Genomic DNA, 20,951 nt, shown 5'->3' on the forward strand with positions numbered 1-20,951 from the left:
CTTCTACCTTATGTTTTAAAATGCTCAATATTGACTTCATCTTCAGTGGCATGGTGTTGGGATTTGCTCTGTAGACCCCTCCTGGTCCAGCTTGTATTGTTGCTCTTCTGCTTATCACTTGTAAAGCTCAGTATGCCTCAGGTGGGCAGGTGTTTCTAGGTGTAGCTTTGCAGGAGAGGTCCATCCTTCATCCCAGCTGCTAAAGGTCCTAAGTCATGCTTTTTCCCCCCGTGCCAATTTGAGATGTTGAGGGAGGGATATTTCTGATATGCTGTGTCTCCCTCATGTACCCACCTGGCAAGGAAATGTCATTGAGAATGGTAAGTCGGAGTATATATACATCATTACCTACATGTCCTCTCCTATCACCTGAAGATGGAGCCCTATTTACAGACAAACTCCACAAGTGACCTCTTGTGGGAGAAAGGAAGGAGAAGAAAGTACAACAGAACAACAACTTCTATTCAGATGGGTAAAAAACCTAACAAAACTCCCCAAGTAACTAGAAGGTGGAAGCAGGGCGGTATTTTAAGTAGTGGGGTTTTCCTCATCCGAAATGAAAGTTCTTTTGGTTTTGGGTCATTGCCACAAACCAAAGAAGCAAGGAAGGGGAATTGTTTGGGTTTTCCTTTTTTTTTTTTTTTTTTTTTAAGACATATTTGAGAATTTGAGAAGGAAGCTTTTACTAAAAAAATGAATGGGAAAGGAGAGGTAAATACAGCCCATGTAGCTTAAGGCAGAAATTGCTGCTAGCCCTGCTTCAGAAGAAGTATTTTGTGGAAAGTAACAATCGTGGTAAAGGAAGGGGCATTGGAATGAATACCGTAAATAATACCATATTTTGTCCTCAAGTTGGTGTCCACATTCTCAGAAGTGAGAGCCATGGTTTATATCTGTAAGGATGACAAAACATACTCTGTTTGCCGCCTCCTTTGTCTTTTGTTGCTGAAGATATCTTCTTCCAGGTCAATACATCCCATACTTAGCTGCTGCCAAAAGTGAAATTTTAATTTTGATGAAAAGATGAAGGTGTTTTAAGCATAAGAAGAGTGAAAATAAACAGTTCGTCTCTATTAAAGCTGATATAATAAAATGAGGTGTGTGTGGTTTTGAGTGGCCGTACAGCTAAAACAACTAAATTACAAAACCTGAAGGTTAGCTGTGATTGCGGAGCGGTGCTTATCTTTATCTTTGATGGACTTGGTTTGGATTTCCCTACTTGTGTTCAGAGTTTAGGGTGAACTGGGGTAGCAATATGTTGCATGGGCCACTTCACCTCAAACTTGTCACCTTGCCAAGCTGGAACCTGAAATAACAAGAATCGCCTTTGCAGAACGAGGCAAATAGGAAGAACCATCATGGAAAAATGCAGATTTGTTACAATTCTACTGATTAGATATTTGTCAGCTTTAACTAAATAATTACACGGAAAGTTTCTCTGGTTCAGTGTGTCATTTTGAACAGGGAAGAAGTAAGACAGGATAAAACACCAGACCCGCTGGATGGCTGATACACGTCAGGCTGGGAAGAAACAGTTTGCAGGAGAGTTAGAACTTTCAGCTCTTATCATGGATATTCTTGGTTTCATGTATAAACTTCCTTTTACCTGTTACGGCTCCAACTTAGGTAGAGTAGGGACATTTCACAGAGGAGTGACTTCCAGCAGGGACGTGTGGCATCCCTTTAAGCATCAGCCTTAGTTTTGAGCTCTGGTTCTGCACTTGGTATGCTGCCGGCTGTGCCGATGCTTGCATTGGAAGAGAAGAAACATGATCTCATAAGACACAGTAGAAAGTGGAGATTGTTTCTGTAAAATTGGATAGCCTGGTGTCCAGCTTTCCATGCTATGCAGTAGAAGCAATGAGACATTTGGATACTAGACTACGTATACAGTAAGGAGACCGTCGAAGTACTTTTCTGCTCACTGTTCCTAGTGAAAACAGAGCCTGTAGCATTTCTGCTGCCCTGATTCTGTGCTGCTGCCTGGAAACCTGAAGGAGAGGAGGCAGTCCAAGTGACGTCAGCCTGGATCTGGGTTTGCCCTGGCTCCGGCGGTTATGCAGAACGTGACACAGTTACTCACGGGGAGACCTGAGTTACTGCTAACAGAAGCGCGAATGTGTTGGCAAAAGAGAGGGGATTGTTAGGCATCTATGTCTGCGTGCCTTCTGCTTAGCTGTGGAGTATGTAGTGCCCTCCTTGCTAGTTCTTGCCTTTCTCTGTTATTACCGTTTGAATTTGTTGCCTGTTGCAAAGTGATGCCACGTAACAAATAGGAAAATGAGATCTTCCTCTGCAGAATTTATGCTCTGCCACACAGGAGAGGTGAGGCATGAATTAAAATGGACTCTGTAGGCAGTGATCAACATGCATGGCAAAGATCTCATCAGCATGCTAGGGTCTTGTATTTTTGTATTTTCGCTGTGTTGCTGCTGGTGACGCTCTGCTGTTGTCAGCTAAGAAGCTTAGGACTTGATTTTGTAAGTATACATCCATATTTCAGGAAGCAACCACGTTTACAAAAGAGCAAAGCTAGCCTCTGGAGAGGATATCTCAAAGTACTGGTTTTTGTGCTTTCAAAATTTCTCACTTGCAAATCATCCTTCTGGACTAGGATGCAGTTGATCTCGCGTAGCAGTTGTCTGGTCATTTTTCCAGCTCCCATGTGAAATGCTGCTACCTGGCTTTGCGTGGAGAGCAGCACAGACGTTCCTGTGCTGTATGGCTGGCTGGCTGAGCAGCCCCCAGGGGAAGGTCCTTCAATGAGCGCAAGCACAGACAAGGACAACGGGGTATCTGGGACCATGGCCTGCTGCTGCTATGTGGATGGGGCTGTCAGCCCTGCCAATGTTTCTAAACCCAAGTAGAATTGAACATGTATAAGTTTGTGTACAGTTTTGTTAGATGTCTGGCATAATATTCCAGGCTTGCAGCTGCACAGAATTTGGTAGCTGTATTTTCCTTACATATTGTATTCATATAAACTGTATCAATTGTGCTTTGAGGCTGATGAAAGTTTAAGTTCAGGGATACTTTAATTTGACTGTAGGTAATTTTCTTATGCCTGCAGATCTAGATTACAAACAGATCAATCTCAGTTTCATCAGGTGAAGCTTGTGGGGGAACATGAAAACCAAAGCATCAAAATCCTTCGAACGATTAAAACTAAAGAAGAGAACAGAATTGCTTTCTGCCTACTAATGCTTTGAATGACAGTAATATAATGACACAAGACATCATGTTTTTGTTAGATATGACATGAACTTTATCTACATAATATAGCCGCAGCCACATACTGATCCACCTGTGTATTTAGCACCTTACAGTAGAGTGTCTTGCAGACCCTTTATGTATGCGATATATTTTTCTATCATTACTGTGTTTTGCAGTGTGTTCGAAAAAGATCCCAATGGAGTTGATTCCACTGCGAGTTCCAGCCACCGGACCAGAAATCTTCTGGAGTTCTCAGCTAGCCAGGAGTCCAGCACAGCTCAGAAAATACCCGGGGACATCATTCCCGAGAACAGGTTAGATGAAAACTTTTAATGTTAGTTCAGTGGCAGAGGGCAATGGTGCTTTTTGGACCTCACTGCCCTTCCATTTGCTAACCTTTTTGGCCAGAGTCATTGCCGCTCTTATAGAGCAACTGAGTGTTTTGAAAAGCTGATCTCTCTTTTTTATTATTTAAAAAAGTTTACCAAGTTGCTTTTCAAATGAGTACGATCTTTTATCTCCAAGATTACCCAATACCTAGAGCTTCAGAAGTGTACATGTGGCTATATTGTATGGTTTTAGGGACAGCGTGGTGAAAGAGAGCATATAAACAAGACTATGTCATGGAGATTTTCATAACCTTCTTCAGTTCTTCATCTGTCTGCTTTTTTCCCTGATCTTTATTTTAGCTTGCAAAGTTATGGTATTTGTCATGTTATCTATCTCTTCTTACTTTTCAAGCGTAGTATTTATTTTCTTAGTTGCTCAAGAGAAGACTGGGGAAGTTCACAATTAAGAACATACTCTGAACTTAGCACTGTACGTTTTTAGAAATCTCTGAGTCCATCCTTATGCTTACCCATTATTTAATTGTATAGTTGCTTTCAGGCTTCCTAGATCTCTAGCGTTCAGTGCATAACTGAACATATAATTGTCTCCAGACTGAAGTCTGGCTAATCCAGCTCATGTTTTCCCCTTAGAAGATTTATCCTATCAGATTGTCCCTTTCCAGTAGAGCATTTTGGCTGGTTGAACAAAGCCAGGCACAGATGTGCAGAAAGCCCGAATGTATTTTGCTATGCAGAAAGAACGCAATAAATCAAGAGCATTTTAAGGCTGTAGCCATGGTGAGGGCTTTGTGTCCTATGTGGCACGTTTCAGACCATGACTTACGAGACGTAGTAGTAGAGTCATTCTCTTAGGAGGACGCGCTAGTGCGCGTACCTCCTTCTTTTCTCACTCTTTCACCCTGTTTTTTGGCAAGCTGTGAGCTCTTTGCTCTTATTCTCCTTTATCAGTTCTAGATGCAGTAAAGAGGAGAGCAGGCATGAAGATGGAGAGAAAGCTGGGAAAGAGAGGGGAACATGAATAAGATGTTCATAAGCTCTTATGCCTGATTTTTCAGAAAGAAGTTGAGGTTTAGGAGCTCTAACTGTGTGTCAAAACCAAGGAGGCTAAGGCTGTTATATTGATACTCTCTCAAGAGAAGTACTTATAATAGGTATTTGGTGATAAGTAGTTAGCCCCTTGGGAGGTACAGGTAACTAGGAGAAAGGAATATTAGTCATTGCTTTTTTGCTGAGAGTGCTGTGGATTTTTGTATTGGAATACGTGCTCTTTTTCACTTTTTATCAAAGCCAAGCTAGCTTCTGGAGACTGTTGTAGATGTAAATCCTCTCCACTCAGTTGTAATGTAGTTTGTGGCTGCTCCATTGTCTTATAGCTCATGGTCTTTACATTTACGTGGTTTTAGTGGCTATTAAATTTAGTATTTCTGTAGCAAATCTTGCATGGCTCTGGAATGAAAGAGTAAGTTGTTTATGCAGAGATCTCATAGTTTAGATAGGAATATTTTACAGACTACGTTTTCTTTCAATATCTGGCCTGCTTGGGAAGAGATCCAACATGTGCTAATGCTCATCTGTCTTCGCTGTGTTGAGTGGTATGAGACCCCTTTGGGGAATTGACTGAGACGCTGGATGTTTGATAGAAATTGTTATTCCCCTGTTTCAGAAGTCCCATGGGAGCAGCTGTAACCTTTGTGGGTCTGCTGATGCTAGTGCTTATTCTCTGGATTTGGTCCAAGGTTCATGAAAAACTATTTAAAGGGATTTCTTGGTGTCTTTTTCTTTTTTCCCCCAGATATGATCGTTCTGTATCTGATAATAAAGCACTGATGATAGTCTCAGAAGAACCACTGTTGTACATTTCACCACCCCCACCCCCCTGTCAGCCCCTGATCAACCGGACAGAGTCGCTGAGGTGAGCAAACAGCCTTTTCTGAGCATTTAAGCTTTTATTAGGAATTTAGATATAAATTGTGTGTTGGGTGAGTGCTATTGGACAGACAGCTGTGAATGATGTTATTATCCATTCATAGTGTTTACCCCATATGTGACCAGTGCCTCTGTAAGTGTCTGCACTGTCCATTGTCTGCTACCGTAGAGACAGGAGATCAGCTTGGATCCTTGTAATCTTTTGATGTTTTTAGTCATGATTTTCATTCAGTTTTCACACTGGTCGTTTAGCAATAACCAAATAACAATTTTCTGATTGCCGAGAGGTTTTTCATGACTCGAAAGAGAAATCACTTCATATGTAGAAATGTTCGCAATATGGAAATCAGGTCCAGCTAAAAGCCTGTTCCATCTGAAACACATACAAGATGGTCTCCTACTCTTCAGCTTCTGGTACAAGCAGACTGAACCTGACATTGCAGATGTGCTTTATTCACTGTTAGAAAACACCTAGCTCTGCTTTTTCCAAAGATATGAGTGTGTCATTAACCTTATCTCCATTCTGCTTTGTCCGTTCTTTCCCTCAAATTTATTTGCTGTGTTTTAGCCTTCTTAACCAATATGTTCTCTTGAACTGATCAACTTTTGATTTTAAGTATCACTAGTCCTTCAGTAATTTCAGAATTACTGTTCATTGGGCAAAAGAAAGTAGTGTATCTGCTTTATGTTGAAACATCTGTGATCCCAGTACTTTATAGGTATTTCCATACCCTCATAAATTTAAGCTTGCAATTTTATTCTCTTACTCTGACGTTAAAGGTAAGTTATCATAAGGTAAAAAAGTAGGGATCTGCAGTGTCTTTTATAGCGGCTAGTTAAACTGTTTTCTAAAATTAAAAAAATTCTACTACTGTTCTTTGATCTGATAATGCTGTGGGCTTTTCTAGGCTGAATCACGAACTTCGAGGATGGGTTCATAGACATGAAGTGGAACGAACAAGATCTAGAAGGCTGTCAAATAACCAACAGCAGAAAGCACGGGTTATGCAGGTAGGCAGGTTTATACTCGTGAGTATTCTCGGTTAGAAGTTTTCAGGTTTTTTAGCAGTCATCAAAATACATTCAGTGTTTTCTAAAATGAAATCAATAGTTAACCTTTTTATGGCTGCTTTGTAAAGCTATGGAAGGGTAAGGATAAGCAGTTGCTTAGTGGAAAGAAATGTGCAGCACATTCATCTGTCTCACTGTTGAGGGTCACAGCTGATTGGTTTTGTTGAAATATTCCTATTTCATTTTTTCAGATTTTTGCTAGAGGGTTACGGTTTTGGTAAGACTACAGAATTATAAGATTTGTCCTCATACTTCCCATTTTTTAAAATCCCTTTCATCTACATGGCATACCGATAGCAAGGATGAAATTAAGACCGTGAATTTTCAAAGTGTTTAATTTGATTAAAAGATAGTAACAGCTTTAAAAGGAATTGAACTTAATGTGGGAAATACTGCACTTTTCTCAAGAGAAAGCAGCTCCTTCTCAGTGGGGCCAACAGAGAATGGTAGAGCATTTCAGTAGGGCAAGTTTGGGTGCTTCTAGTGTTTCAAACACCAGAAGTGTGTTATGGGTAGTATATCTTGGCAGAGGTACAAAGTGGGTGTGACCTCAGAAGAATTCTGCAAATCGGACATCAGTGATAGCAAATTTTGCAGTTGGATGACACAATATGTGCAACTCTTGTGTATGGTGCCAGCCTCCCTTCTGACTCTGAATTTGTGACTTCAGATTTGACTGTATTAAAACACTTGCACTTTTTTGTGGTTCCAGTTTGTTTGCTGGCCATTTCAGTTATTCATGTTTCACCAGTGGAAAAACGCACGTTTACTGTGTGGGGCACTGATTAACCTCTGCACCCCGTTGTATATTAACTCTTTGCTAGAGATGTGCATCATGTTTTATGTAGTGCCAAACCAAGAAAATGCTTATTGTTTTTACTTTGTGTTATCTTTTTATTTTCCCCCTTTTTCAGAGCTCCCTTAGTGAGAAGGCAATTTCCCAGCTAATGGCCATGCCTTACACAGACACTAGCCTCAGGTAAGGCAGAACACCACCTTTGTTGTTGCTTTCTACTTAATAACCTAATTTTTCACCAACAGATGGTAAAAAATGCCAGGTTTCACCTTGTAGGTATTCTTAAGCCAGGTGCTACCTACATTTATTGGCCTGATTTCTGTCCCTGAGCAAATTAACTGCTTCTAATGATTTAAGAGTCTTAAGAAAATCTTTACTTCACTCCGCAGAGTCCCTTCCTAAACAGATTTGAATCTTTAGGGAAAAAAAAAGAGGGAATTGTCTTGGAACTGTCTGGGGGAACAACATCAGTTTGTAAGAAGGTTTCAAAGGGACATGAGCCTGGTAAGGGAAAGGTTTCTCTCACCATCTTCAAGAGTAGAGCCATTATAGCTAGCACCAAATTATTATGACAAAGTTAAAGTATCATTGCATCCCATTTGCATGGTTTGTCTCCATCTCCTGGTTTTCCTTGATGATTATTAGAACACACTAATCCAGAGTTTCCTGATTTCCCCCACCTATCCTGGCCCTCTTCCCTGGCAACATGAAGAACTGGAGAGAAAAGCTTAAGGAAACAAAAATTCTCTCTCCTGAGTTATATGTGACACTGTTTGGAAGGTTCTCTGTTTTGAAGTGCCAAAGAGGAGTATAAGAGCAAAATGCAGTATAAAGAGGACTTCTTGTTGAGAAGAACACCTGAAATGTTGCCATTGAAAGTAAGACAGCTGTGGCCCTGCTGTTTGCATTGCTGTTTTGAAAGCAGGATCATCCTGGGAGAAAACAGCAAGCTGCAGGAAAACGTTATGGAAACCAGTCTGCTAAATTTTGATATGCCTTAACTTACAAGAAAAAAGAAAAAGCTTTTTTTAGTTCTCCAGGCAGATGAAGGATATTTGTTTTAATTGAAGACTGGCCGAACAAGCTTCATGGCATAAGGCAGTTTAATATACATGCTTGCATTACTCTTTAAGAAAAATATCTGGATTATTAGAAGCAGTCTGCAACATCTTGCAGCTCTGCATGGAATAATTGACTGTGCTCAGAAGGAAGTGAGGGGTTTTTTTTTTTTGCAGAGATGAATGATGTTTAAATGAACAGGACCAGTGAGTCACGGCAGCTGCATGCTGTGACTGTCCTGGAACTGCTAAGAACATAGAACAGACTTCCAGTTCTTCCCAGAGCCATCAGCTATTAGATGCTCCATCACAGAGCATCCACAGATTCACACATAGATTCCACAAAGAATCACAGGGTAGTTTAGGTTGTAAAGGTTCTCTGGAGATCTCTAGTCCAACCTCCTACTTAGAGGGCGTTTAACTTCAGGTGTACTGTGTCTCTGTTAGAAAAGACCGTCTCCATCTCCATTGTAATCTCCATTAGGAAGCTGAGTATTGCACTTAGAGCCCCCTCAGCCTCCTCTTCTCCAGGCTGAACAAGCCCAGTTCCCTCTGTCTCCTGTCTCTCCTTGTACATCCTGTGCTCCAGACCCTGACCGTAATGCAGCCCATTACGCAGTTGCCCTCTGGATGCCCTGCTGGCTCGTATTCAGCTTGCCTGCCACCAGCCCAGGTCCTTCCTGCAGCGCTTGTGCCTCATCGATTGGGCAGACAAGAAAGGTGCTGCTTATTCAGTTTTGTCATTGATGCTGCCCCTGTGGAGTATACAGTCAAGGCGTTTAATTTCTAATACCAGTGCTGTGACTGGAAATTGAGTGACTTTTTACCTTCTAGAACATCCTTGTTGGTGACCTGAATCCATGAACAGGAGGACGTTAGCAGGATCTAGATTTATCTTTGTAGCACTGAGGATGCCAACATTGTCATGTTGGTCCTGGATTTCAAAAGAAAATTGATAAATTAAAAATGCAGTGAAGTCAAAGCAGAGGAGGAAGGTAAACATTAAGATGATTTCAGGAAAAACATTAAAACCTCTTAGCTATCTACAGTCTATTTAGCTTTCTTTAGAGGTAATTTTGATGAGGGTTTCTGCAAGTGTGTTTTTAGGGCTCCAGATATCAAACTGGGACTCTCCAATTATTTTCCTGTTTCTAAATTTTGCACTATTAAATTTGTGGTCCATGGTGCGTAAAGCACTGTGTCCACAACCTCATTCCTTCTTAAAACAAGCATATGTGCAACATCCTAGTGCTCTGTGATGCATAACAGAGTGCCCTTCAGACTTTTAAAACAAAAAAGACTCATTTGTCTCCCAATAAATGGCCAAACTCAGCACCGCTGTTTTGGATACACAATTTAACGATGCCTTCTTGTAATGTGGTAAGGTATTACTAAAACAACTGGTAGCTTTGCAATTGCTTTGAGATCTTAAGTTCCTCCCTTCCTTTCATGGAGCAGTCCATTGTGGTTACCCTTAGATGCTCAAAGGTAGGTATGGTGTAATACCGGTAATCTACTGGTATCAGTTGGAATCTGGGACCAGCTTTAGAATTATTCCGTGGACCAGGAGAGCTTTGTAGAGGCCCGGTGGTTTCCAAGTCCTGTGGAACAATTTTCTCCCAGGGCTGGATTTAGAGTTATAACAGACTGTTTTTTAGGTCTAGCTGTGTCTTCTGGAGTGTGGGCGAGCAAACGGATCTGTGGGACCTATTTCAATTTTCAGGATGTGTTTTACTGAGCAATGCGTGGGTGTGATGCCTTTTATCACAGTAAAACTTCAGTGCTGAACCTCAGGGGTGGTTTGGTGGGCCTACATGTTATTATGCATGAGTAATCAAGCTCAGATTAGCTCCAGTCTTTGTTTTCCTGTGTGTGAAGGCTGTGATCCCATTCCTCACTTGCATAGTTTTGCTGAAGAGGATATATAAGGTAGAGCTGCCGCCTCTTGGTCCCTCAGGACTTACACCCCCAGTCCTGTTAAAGGGTAACTGGCTTGGCAGCTGCAGTCCTTTGATTGCGACAGAACTATGGTAGCAGTAGAAGAGGAGATAATAATGGTCTACTATTACTGCTGCTCAAGAAAATCACTTGATAGATTTGTGCCTTGTTTTGGGTGTGTAGTTATGTGTATTTTAGAAACATACCAAAATAATCTAAATTAGCCACCATAGTTTAAAATCTGGGTCAGGAGAAGACAGCTTGGGAGGGATAGCCTGGTCAGTGTTTTGGCCACAAATACTGCAAATGGTCAGTACGCTATTAAATTGGGAAAGAATAAAAATGACTGGTTGAAGGTCCAGTTGAAGGTTTGTGTAAGTACAGCTTTCCAATTCGATTAAATGTGTTATTTTTGAACGGGACTAGGGAAGTATACATGATAGCGATATGTGCTAGGAATTTCTCACCTTTCCAAGATAAACAGTGGATAAGTACCATGATTGTATGACTTGCCAGTGTTTTTGCTTAGAATAGTTTAGAGTGTCTTTTCCTCACATCTGATATACGTGAGATGAGAATTGTGAAAAAGATAAGCCAGAATTATGTGAATATCTTATTTTTGTTCCACTGTCTAAAGTGAAAATCAAGAGCAAATCTTTGAGTTGACCAAAGAGATGCAAAAAAAAAAAAAAAAAAAAAAAGTGGGTGAGAGAGAAGGTGAAGTTGTCACTTGACAGTAAATGAAAAAAGCTCTATTTATGATTAACTTTGCTCTTCTTTCAGTTTGAGTGATTGGATCCTTAGCAGTAAAAAAAACATTAAAAATATATTAAAAGTTTTGATTTTTTTATTTCAGAATGACATTTCATTCTAAAATTTCCTAAAATCTGTTTTCAGAAGTCATCACAATTTTTCAGATACTTTAGGTTGACTTGAAACTTTTTTTTTTTTTTTTTTCTGTTGAGCTAGCAAGAGGGTTTTTGCCAGCCTCAAAACCATTAATAAAATCAAGCCTGGAAAAGTTTCCTGCAGCAAGACCTTTAAAGCACCTTGAACTTTCAAAAAATACCCAGTAGTTTCACTGTTTTCACCTGTGTTTAATGTTCCTCATGCTTCTTTCAATTGATGAAGAGCCGCTGTTCCTTTGAAAAGCGGGTCTTTAAAGTCATTGTCTCACTGAAGTTAACTTTCTTGTCTAAAATAATTACCTTCTCCCCTTCTTTATTTCAGCAGGAACTCAGGTAATGAGCTGCAAGTGTATTATGCCTCTCCAAGGAGTTATCAAGATTTTTTTGAAGCTATTCGCAGAAGGGAAGATACATTCTATGTTGTGTCATTTCGCAGAGTAAGTGTAGTAGTTGTTCAATTCTGTCCTTTTGTGTATATCCGTAAGGCTGTTCTAGCACTGAGTGATGCTTCTGTATATCCTTTACAATAATATGTCCAGATCATGGTCTTTGCAAAATATGCCCATCACAGTTAGGAATGGAAAGAGAGCTTTGCATAAAACATCATAGTGCCAGGGCAAGACAGCACAAAATTGCATGAACCCTGTGGCTAAACACTTGTGCATGGTAGCAGGCCAGTAATTGGAGTAGTTAACTGGATATTTATTTAATAGGTGTATAAACCTTTTGTGCTTCTGGGTGTAGGAATTTATGTACCCTGTGCACAAATTATTTTTGACAGCTTAACATAATATTATTTCTGTCTTCCACTAAAACACTTGAATTTGCAGTTTTATGTGTCACATATTGCAGCTGTACAGGACTCTGCACTGGCACAATTTTTCTGCTGCTTTGTGACTTGTGAGTCGAGACAGATGAGCAATTCTGCTGTCTGTGCTGGGATACAGCGCAGGGTTGTGCTACAGCTTTGTCAGGCACATCTTCACATCTGCAGCATGGTTAGTGACAGTAAAAGCTGCTTTCAAATGGAATTCCAGGTGTTTGATGGCTTTTTCTGTACTGCAGCCCCGAGTGGTGTTGAAGCCAGGACAGCTGCAGTATTGAGAAGCTGCTTGGGATCTGGTGATGGAAAAGATCAAAGAGAACAGTGGCTGAAACACCAACTCGGGGTTGGGAGAGTTTGTTCCCTCCTTTTTGCAGAGATCTTGATAAGTCCCTAGACATGTCTATAATGCCTATTCGTCCCTGGCCTGAACCTGTGTTCGTGGCTTGCTGAGCCTCCTGCCTTGCTATTTTGCAGTTGTGATATTAGATAATAGCCCGTGGTTTTCCTAGGACCCTGCAACTCTCCATTTGTTTTCTCATCATAGGAGTGTCCTGAGAGGGGTCCCAAGGTGGTGGGGAACCAGTAGTTGCCACTACAGCAGCTCATCCAGCTATAACCAGTTCTGTGTAAGAGCACACAGAGAAGCATAACTAGTTTCAGCAGTTTCTGTGTTGTCATAATTCTACCAATCTGTAGATGCCATATGTACATAGGTAACAACCCTGTTCGACTTGGTCTATGGTAGCTTTCTTAATTTGTGAGATACACACCTTTAGAAAATGTCCGGGCAAAATAAAAACAGAGGTGCTCTTGTTAGGATTAGGGTTTATGCTGAATAGAAATATGAGGTTAGTTTCCAGTTTGGGGATTACTGGGTTGTGTCACAGGGCTGGAATTTTGTTATTAAATGCTTGGCATGTTCTCTGTTCTTTCAGCTAGCAACACAAATATAGCTGGCACCAGGCTCCGCATATCCTGAGGATGAGTAGAAGGGAGTGAAGAATTGATTATAAAAGTTTTTCTGGAAACTCAGAACAAAAAGCGGAATAGTGTTTGCGTAGTTCTTTACTTGCAGACGTTGCTGTAGTCCACCTGAATGCCTGTACGAGTACATAGGTTCTGTTTGCACTGTTGGATTAAGAACCTGGAAGTTGTGAGCTCTCATTTCGACTTGCAGAGCTGTCCTTGGACAGGGTGTCTTGTGCCACAGAATCCCTACGGTTTGGAGAGGTGCAGGGACTTTTTTAAACCATCTATGAAGTTTATTTCGTAGTAAAGCTGATGGTATTTCTGTTTTATGAATGAAACATCCTCAAATCGAAGGCAGTTTTATGCATTACCTCATTTATTATTTTAACAGGGCAAACCTGATCTAGTGACAAGCTCTGCCCTGAGGCACTTTTAAATGACTTGCTTGGATTCTTTTGTGAGTGCAGAAGAAAGGACTCCCGCGCAGCCCGAGGGGTGCCATCAGCAGGGCCCTAGCCTGGGAGGTGCCCTTTCAACCTTCTCCTGAGGACTGCTGACTTAATTTTCTTTGAACCAGAATTCCATTTTCAGTGAGGATTAGGAGCTGAGAGAGGGGACTGATTTCCTCCTCAGTGCTATGGGACTGTTCACTCCTGTTGCTTGTATGCTTGTCCAAGTTAGAAGGCAAGGCCTGGAGATGGTAGGTTTTGTCCTCCTCTGGCTGTTTGCCACACAGACACTCCCAAGCACTTAGTAAACTGTTAACAGCCATATACAAAAGAACAGGAATCCTCCACTTAAGAGTCCCAGGGAGTGGATGGTTCTGGTATTGGTGATGGTCCTGCTGCAAGTGGGAGGCAGGACTATGGATCTCCAGAGATCCCTCCCACCTGATGCCTCTGGGATCCTCTTTCCACAGGCTTTCCGCTCTGTGTGCGGTGTCACATAACCCATCATCTCTCCTGGGTGCATGAGCCAAAATTTAACACGGTTTTTGTGTGTTTTCTGCATGTTGTGCCCTGAGTTCCTTGGATTTTCTAGAAAATGGCATTAGCAAGGGCTGCCCATGCCTCTCTCATATAGTAGGACTTAGCCAGGGTTTCTGAAGGTGCAAGCTGGGGGAGCAAAGCTGAAATGCGCTGTGTCATCTTCTGATGATGCTTGGTACCCGTAAGAACAAATTTCTCATCATCTCTTCAACTTTATTTTCTTTCCTTGCCATGGAAGGCTTGCATGTCTGCATATTTACAGTTGGAGTTTGATTTTCCTTTTTTTAAAGGAGAACAGAAGAAAATAAAAGTTGTATTTGGATCAGCCGTGTCCGTACAAGAAGCTGGGATTTCACTCTGGGAGTCTAGAGGAATTAATTTTTTGCCATTGCCAGGGGAATCTGTAATGTCATTTTTAAAGAAGAAGAAATATGTAACTGACAGTGAGTAAAGAATTCTTGAACTGAGGCAGTGTTGTCTCCCAGCCCTGCCAGGCCTCAGCAGCCAACATCCCTCGTAGGCAGGGCTCATCACCATTTATTTCTTGAGATGTTAACTTGTTAATTTTACTTTTTCTCTTTGCCTAACTTTTCGGAAGCCATCGTTTTCATCAGTCATTTAGCATTGCAGAAACGAATACCTGGCAATGTAACAAGGTATGTGTTCCCAGTAGTATATCTTCACACCTGGGCCCTCTGCTGTCCCCAAATGGCCCAGCACTCAGAAGCTACATCTTTGCAGGCTGTGTCTACATTGGGCTGTTTTAGGTTGGTTTTGGGAGCGTGTTCAGAGCTGAAAGGTCTGTGCAGCGGGTACTGAGAACAAGTTGCCGTGCTTCTGTGAAAAGGGTATGGCAGCTTGAGCTCTGCTGAAGCACACTGGAGTCTCCAGTTGGCGCTGAACCTTCCTTCCATTTTTCCCAGTTCCAAGAGGCAGAATTGAGTCTGTTGCTCTATCAACCCCTTTGATTTCTGCCCTTTAACATCTGTGATATCCAGTCTGCTTGATCTGTTCTAAAACCCCAGTGGAGCACGGCTGCAAAATCCAAGTTAGTTGGTGTAGGGTGCTCTGCCAGCAGGGAGGTAGGCGTCTGGCTGCCACGGCAGGTCTCCTGTAAGCCTGGCACTGAAACAGCTCTCTGTCTCAGAGCTCGCATCTGTTTTGCCATGCAGTATTCAGACCTTGAGGTTGTGTCTAGGATTACTTGAATAGCTAGCTTAATTTGAAAGGTAATAAAGTGAAATCATTGAAGAAAACAAATCCATTCCAGTTTACTTCAGCCTGTTAATGCTGCTCCAGATCGAACCACTCTTGTGTGGTCAGGGTCAGAATCCTCACGCAACTTGCAGTGATTAAGCAGTAGATGTCCTTGTCCTGGAACATTCTGCCAGTGACCCTTTGATGACATCTCTGCAGGCTTATTATGGACAGTGTCATTATTTTAGGCTAAGAATGTAATTATTGTTCTTAAGGAAAGCATGGTTTAAAGTTTGATTCACTTAGGAAATGTAGAAGGCCACTAGCATTCCCTCTCACTACTTTCTCTATTTGTTTCAAAGCACAAATGTGTCCTGATATCAAAGTTTGCCAATTACATTTAATGCAGTGCACGTACAATATCTTACAGTATATTGCAGTAAAAAAATAGATATTAAAAGGTGATTCTGGTTATTATTTGTTGGAGCGAGAGTGATGCTGGCCCTGTGGAAATCAGTGGCAAAGCCTTCACCAACTTCAATAGGGCCAGAATTTCATGTTGTAAATTTCTACTTTGGTGCCATCATGGCACTTAAATCATAGAGCTTCAGGGAAACGTATTATTATGGATATGAATTTCTGGTCCTACAAGCCAACGTCTGCAATGAGCATTTAAGGACTTCTCAAATTCTGCAGACAAATTTTCACTAAAGTGACTAGGCCAAATGTAAATCAGATCTTTTGTTCTTTCTTTGTGTGAACACTCAATGTGCTAGGAATAAAAATATCTAAGTTGTGTTTTGCTTTTGTTGGTAATAAGCCTGTGTTGTGTTAATTGTATTTGGGGTGATATATTACTTTCAGGCAGCAAATGATTACAGTGCCTGGCTTTTACGTTCTTGCATAGCAGTAGTTTGCTGTGCTGCACAAGTCAGTTCTAGCAATAGTTTGAATTTATTCAGAGAACATTGAGTGAGGCAGGTTACAACTCACTGCACTCTTGACACCATCTGCATCCTGCAGGAAAAACTGCATTGTAAGAAGTCAGCTTCAGAGAATGTTTCATAGCCAGAAATTCAGTCCTAACGTATGCTTTTCTCCTATTTTGTTACATTTGACAATGGGTGGCTTTTACTGAACATGAAGTTTTCTGCTGTTGACTTTGTGGATTTCCGTGGGCTGGGATGTATAATTTGGTCTTCCATTCAGATAAAATGCAACGATTAGACTCACATCATCCTGCTGGTCCTAAAGACACAGTAGCTAATTTATACGTTTGAGTCCTGTGGATTTGCAACTGCTGCGAGCTAACACGCAGATTTTAGAAAGATTTTACAAACTCCCGTTTCTCCTTGGGGAACCTGCCCTTAGCTATGGAGAGGAAAAATGACTTTATTACAGGATCCTAGGATTTTAAAGTCTTGTCCTATATTGTATACAGATGCTGAGAATAATATATGCTGAAAGAACTGAGGGTAAGGGCATAGTATCTATGATAAAATTGCCTGTCCCATTCGAAGCAGAGGTCGCCCTTTAACCAGTCTTCTCTGTGAGGCCAACCTTTGCCTCCCTGGAAAATCTGAGAAAGCAAACAGTGTGTGTGATTGTGCTTCAGCATGCCCTGAAGCTCAGCAAGCCAGCCTCTGTCAAATTATGGATGCATTTGACTTTCAAATTTGAAAATCCATTATGAAAACCTCCTGTTTCTATCTAAGTGTCAATAGTGAAAATGAAGTCTGGCTGCATTCTTTGTTACAGATTCTCTATTTGCTGGCTAAACTGTGGATTTTCTCCATGTCAGAGAGAATTTTCTCCTCCCAAAGTCCTGGTGTCCCTATGAAAACAGTGAAGCAAGCTGTTCTTTTTGGTCTTTCTCAAACTGTCATCCTTCCTGGTGTGGAATATTTCTGGTCAGTGGGGAGCAGGGAGAGCTGACTGTCAAAGGGACTGGGAGGTGGTGGGGAGAAGGGTTCTCTGTGGTCTTATGGATACTTAGCTTGTAGCATGTCAGGGCTGTTCTTGCTTAGTCTAAAAACCTCCAGAGAGAAATACAAGAATCTAGAATTAAGTCTAAAAATGTATGTTGGTCTGTAGAGCACAAATGGCCTCTTAATCCTGGGACTATCAAAATATGTGCACACAAATACAAAAGTAAAGAAGCAAAGGGCTATGTGTGTGCTTCAGAGGGACAGCATCCGGGCCATCAGGCTGAGCGAAGAAGGAAACGAAGGAGTCGGGCAATGAGACACCTCGGATGTGTAGTGAGTGGAAGCCAAAGAGGAGCAGCCAGCAAGTACCAGCTGCAGCATAGCCTCTCCAGGGCAGCAGCTGTCTGGCTCAGCCAGATGCAAACAGTGGTTAGGAGGGACCGGAACAAGAATGCAAAATGCGTTTCTAAGAAGGGAGGTAATGCCTGTCGCATCAAGTGGGGTTTTGTTTCCTTTGGAAATGTCTCCAAGACATTTTGGAAGCAAAGTCTTACTCACTCTGATTTTTATCTCCTTGGGTCCCTTTGAACCCCACTGTCCTCCAGATAAAATTGAGAATGAATGTAGTGTTGAGCACAGATGTGTAAGTAGAGACAGAAAAGTAACTCAGATATGTCTGGTGTGGAGCAAAAGATATTCTTGAGTTTTGTGTGTATAGTCTTGACTCATTTGTCTTCTGTATGGTTGCTGGAACTTCATGAATCATATTAATGCCGTCACTGAACTTCTTTCAGCCTTGTATGTCCCAGGCCTAACTAATACTTTGTTATTTTTAAACTAGTATTTGGAAGGACAACATACACTGTAGATAATTGTAGTGAAAATAAAACATACTGCAAAAAATGTCTCCAAAACCCAAACTGGTTGCAGACAGACGTGACCAGTAACAGTATACATGTATTTAAAATGTGCTGCATGCTTGACAGACAAAGAGTTGCGGGCAAGAAATAGAGGAAGATTGGTGGTTTTGGAAAGCCGCTGTAAAAGACCCACTGCTTATGAAATTGGTGTGGACATAGGCAAGAGAAGTATAATCGGGAAGTGGGGGAGGAAGATCTGATTATGAAGTGGGAATTGTCTCAGTAAAGGAAGTGACAGCGGTATCTCACTTACTAAGAACAGAGAACAGTCAATTGCTGACAACAAAGTGAGCAGGAACACAAGTTTATCCACAAACAAGTAATGTGCATTCAGTTAGAGCAGGCAGTGGAAATGCAGCTCTGAAGCAGTTCCTTTCCTTCAGGAAATAACCCAAGTTTAATAATGCATTCATAATGCTTTGATAATGCCAGATAATAATGCGTTTATCTTTAGCGATAGCATGGTATTCATTGAAGAAAATTTGGCTCAGATTATTCTGAACAGTTCCCAGAAAGGAATGATGGGCTCTTGCTTATGATCTGTAGCAGTATTTCATTATGGAATTGATGCTGACCAAGCCCTAACTGTATAAAGACATAAATGATACCTTCAACTCTGCAGCTGCAGTAGCCAGTAAAACATTGACTTGTGTTTGGTAGGAATGAGCTTCTGCATGAAAAGATGACCTTCATGGTATTTCATTTGCCTTGAATGATAGTTTACTCAGAGAGCACTTCGAAATACCCGTGCTTGTTTTCTCAATTGGACTTCACATTTTCACAGTTTCAGACTGCTGATTTTTTGCCGTTCATTTTCAGTTTTTATATCGGTCCAAGCTCTAGACGAAGTCTTTATAGAGGCAAAATGTGCAGAATTGAGATGTTCTTGATTTCATTAAGTAGTGTTTGCGTCCACAATATAAATCCTACCTTTTAGTGAATGTTAATTATTACAGTATTACATTTGAGAACATCATTTAAAATCTTAGGCACACTTTTAGAGTTAATTCTGGTCAGATTAAGTTATTTGCTTTCAGTTTGAGTTAATCCTTTTGTCAGATTTTTAGCTGGACAGCACACAAAGCTTATTTTATGAAGTAAGAGCCCAGGTGCTATTATGAGCGTGTACAGATTATCATCACCTCCCACTGGACCAAACAGAACACTTGCAGCTTCCAGATTTTATTTTTAAATCACTTACATTTCTAGGACAAGAAGCGTGATAAAATTAACTGTACATTTTTATCTGTAAACTGGCTTTGAAACTTGTAACTGGCTTTAAAACTGTTGGAGAGTGAAACACAAAACTTGTTTTCTACTTATGGGACTCATGGTTCCTTGTGGCTGATCTGCCAGGATGGCTAATGGAAGGACAGAGTAGTAGTTGCGGAAATTCACTTGCTTCTCATAAAGGGCTAAGACATGTTAGGAGACTCTGTCACCTAAATCTCCTTTCTGTGAATCCTAGAAAGCAGTAGGGCCTTTCCCCAGAATGCAGTCTTTGTTTCTTCTCTGTGTTTTATCCCAGTATCAGGATGGGTTTGTTGCAGAAGTGTAGGCTCTATGGCTAAACGCTCTTTTATTAGAGTCCTATATAAGTGTGTTCTACCTGTGTCCACAGCAGTTTCTCACCACTTAATTCTTTAAAAATATACTTCTATACCAGCTCCCAGTAGGGTGGACTTTTGTTTCTGACAGTTAAAGTGGAGAGATGGGTCTGAGAATGAAATCATTTTGCTTCATGCCTGGTATGGCTTGCTTCTCACCACGTAGCTGGATAAACTCCAGTTTTGCCAGCATAGCTGATGGAAACTGTCTGGCTTTGGGTCAGTGATTCAGAATTTGGAATATCTTGGGCAAAGCTGAGAGATCTTTCATGCTGTAAACCACTCTTGAGGGAATCCTCTTTGTGTTTTGATCACAAACGTTAAAATGTGCCCATGAATAATTTTGGCACTAGAAAGTATTTCTCATCAAGAGAAGGCAAAGCTACGCGGGAGGGACAGGTGAACAACTCAAACAGCACGTGCACCGCTTAAAATCCTAGGTAGAAATGGCCTATCTGTTAAATCCCGTGGGCCACTGCCCTGGGAGTTTGATTAGCAAAGGTCCACTAAGCATTGCATTGCATGAGTGATTATTATTGTTCCTTGGTTTCATGACTATCCAAAATAAGGTTTGAAGTATGAGCTATCTCAAAGAGGGGTAATACCCAATATGAGGAAAAGGACCTTAAGCTGTGCTCAGACTGAGAGCTCGCTCTGTGCAAGGAAGGTACACAGGCTGTTGTCTCTTGATTTAAGTCCAGCCAGGCTCCTGTGTGTTAAACAATACTCTCCTCTGAGACTATAGAAATGGACATTCCCAAGCTGTTCCTCATTGATGGTTCCTTCCCTGAAGCCTTGGCTGGTGTGGAGGTTCCTGGGTTAAGTCACTTGTTAGCATCTGGGAGGCCCTTGTTTAATCTCCTTTCCAGGAAACCAGCGTGGGACTCTCCTACTTTCTAAGAACAGTCCTGAGTGCTCAGACCAGGAGTTTTTCACTAGGATCAGGAGCTCAGTAGGCAATCGCTGGGCAGGTGACTACTGGAAAATGAGGTTGAAAAGGAACCATTTTGCTCTCTCAAGTAGTCTGGGGCTAGCATCTCCAGAAGGGTATTTCCTTGACATCAGGGAAATACACTGTGGGTTCCTCTTTGATTTTGCTAAACCATCTGTTCGGTATGTGCTTACAGGCATAAGCTGTAACTCTCCGGCAGGCAACCAAGGTGCCGCATACCATCTAGGCAAGAAGTTTCCGAACTTCTCAAGCTTAGTTTCTCAAGCACCAACATAGAGAAATGTGTACAGAAATGAAATGGGA

General features: G+C 41.4%; 1 protein-coding gene across 4 annotated transcripts in view; it reads left to right on the forward strand.

Moving 5' to 3' along the window:
• Window positions 1–20,951, forward strand: part of ATF6 (activating transcription factor 6) — an 82,569-nt gene that overhangs the window by 22,513 nt on the left and 39,105 nt on the right. For 2 of the 4 annotated variants that reach the window (XM_063343231.1, XM_063343233.1), the window contains exons 10-14: window positions 3,390–3,527; window positions 5,356–5,475; window positions 6,398–6,500; window positions 7,475–7,539; window positions 11,586–11,697. In XM_063343231.1, the coding sequence (XP_063199301.1) occupies window positions 3,390–3,527; window positions 5,356–5,475; window positions 6,398–6,500; window positions 7,475–7,539; window positions 11,586–11,697 (538 nt within the window). Of the gene's footprint in view, window positions 1–3,389; window positions 3,528–5,355; window positions 5,476–6,397; window positions 6,501–7,474; window positions 7,540–11,582; window positions 11,698–20,951 lie in introns of all 4 variants that reach the window. The other 2 variants (XM_063343230.1, XM_063343232.1) reach the window with 1 other exon arrangement.

The sequence above is a fragment of the Chroicocephalus ridibundus genome, chromosome 8 (genome assembly GCF_963924245.1).
Source record: "Chroicocephalus ridibundus chromosome 8, bChrRid1.1, whole genome shotgun sequence".
In the NCBI taxonomy this organism is placed as follows: domain Eukaryota; kingdom Metazoa; phylum Chordata; class Aves; order Charadriiformes; family Laridae; genus Chroicocephalus; species Chroicocephalus ridibundus.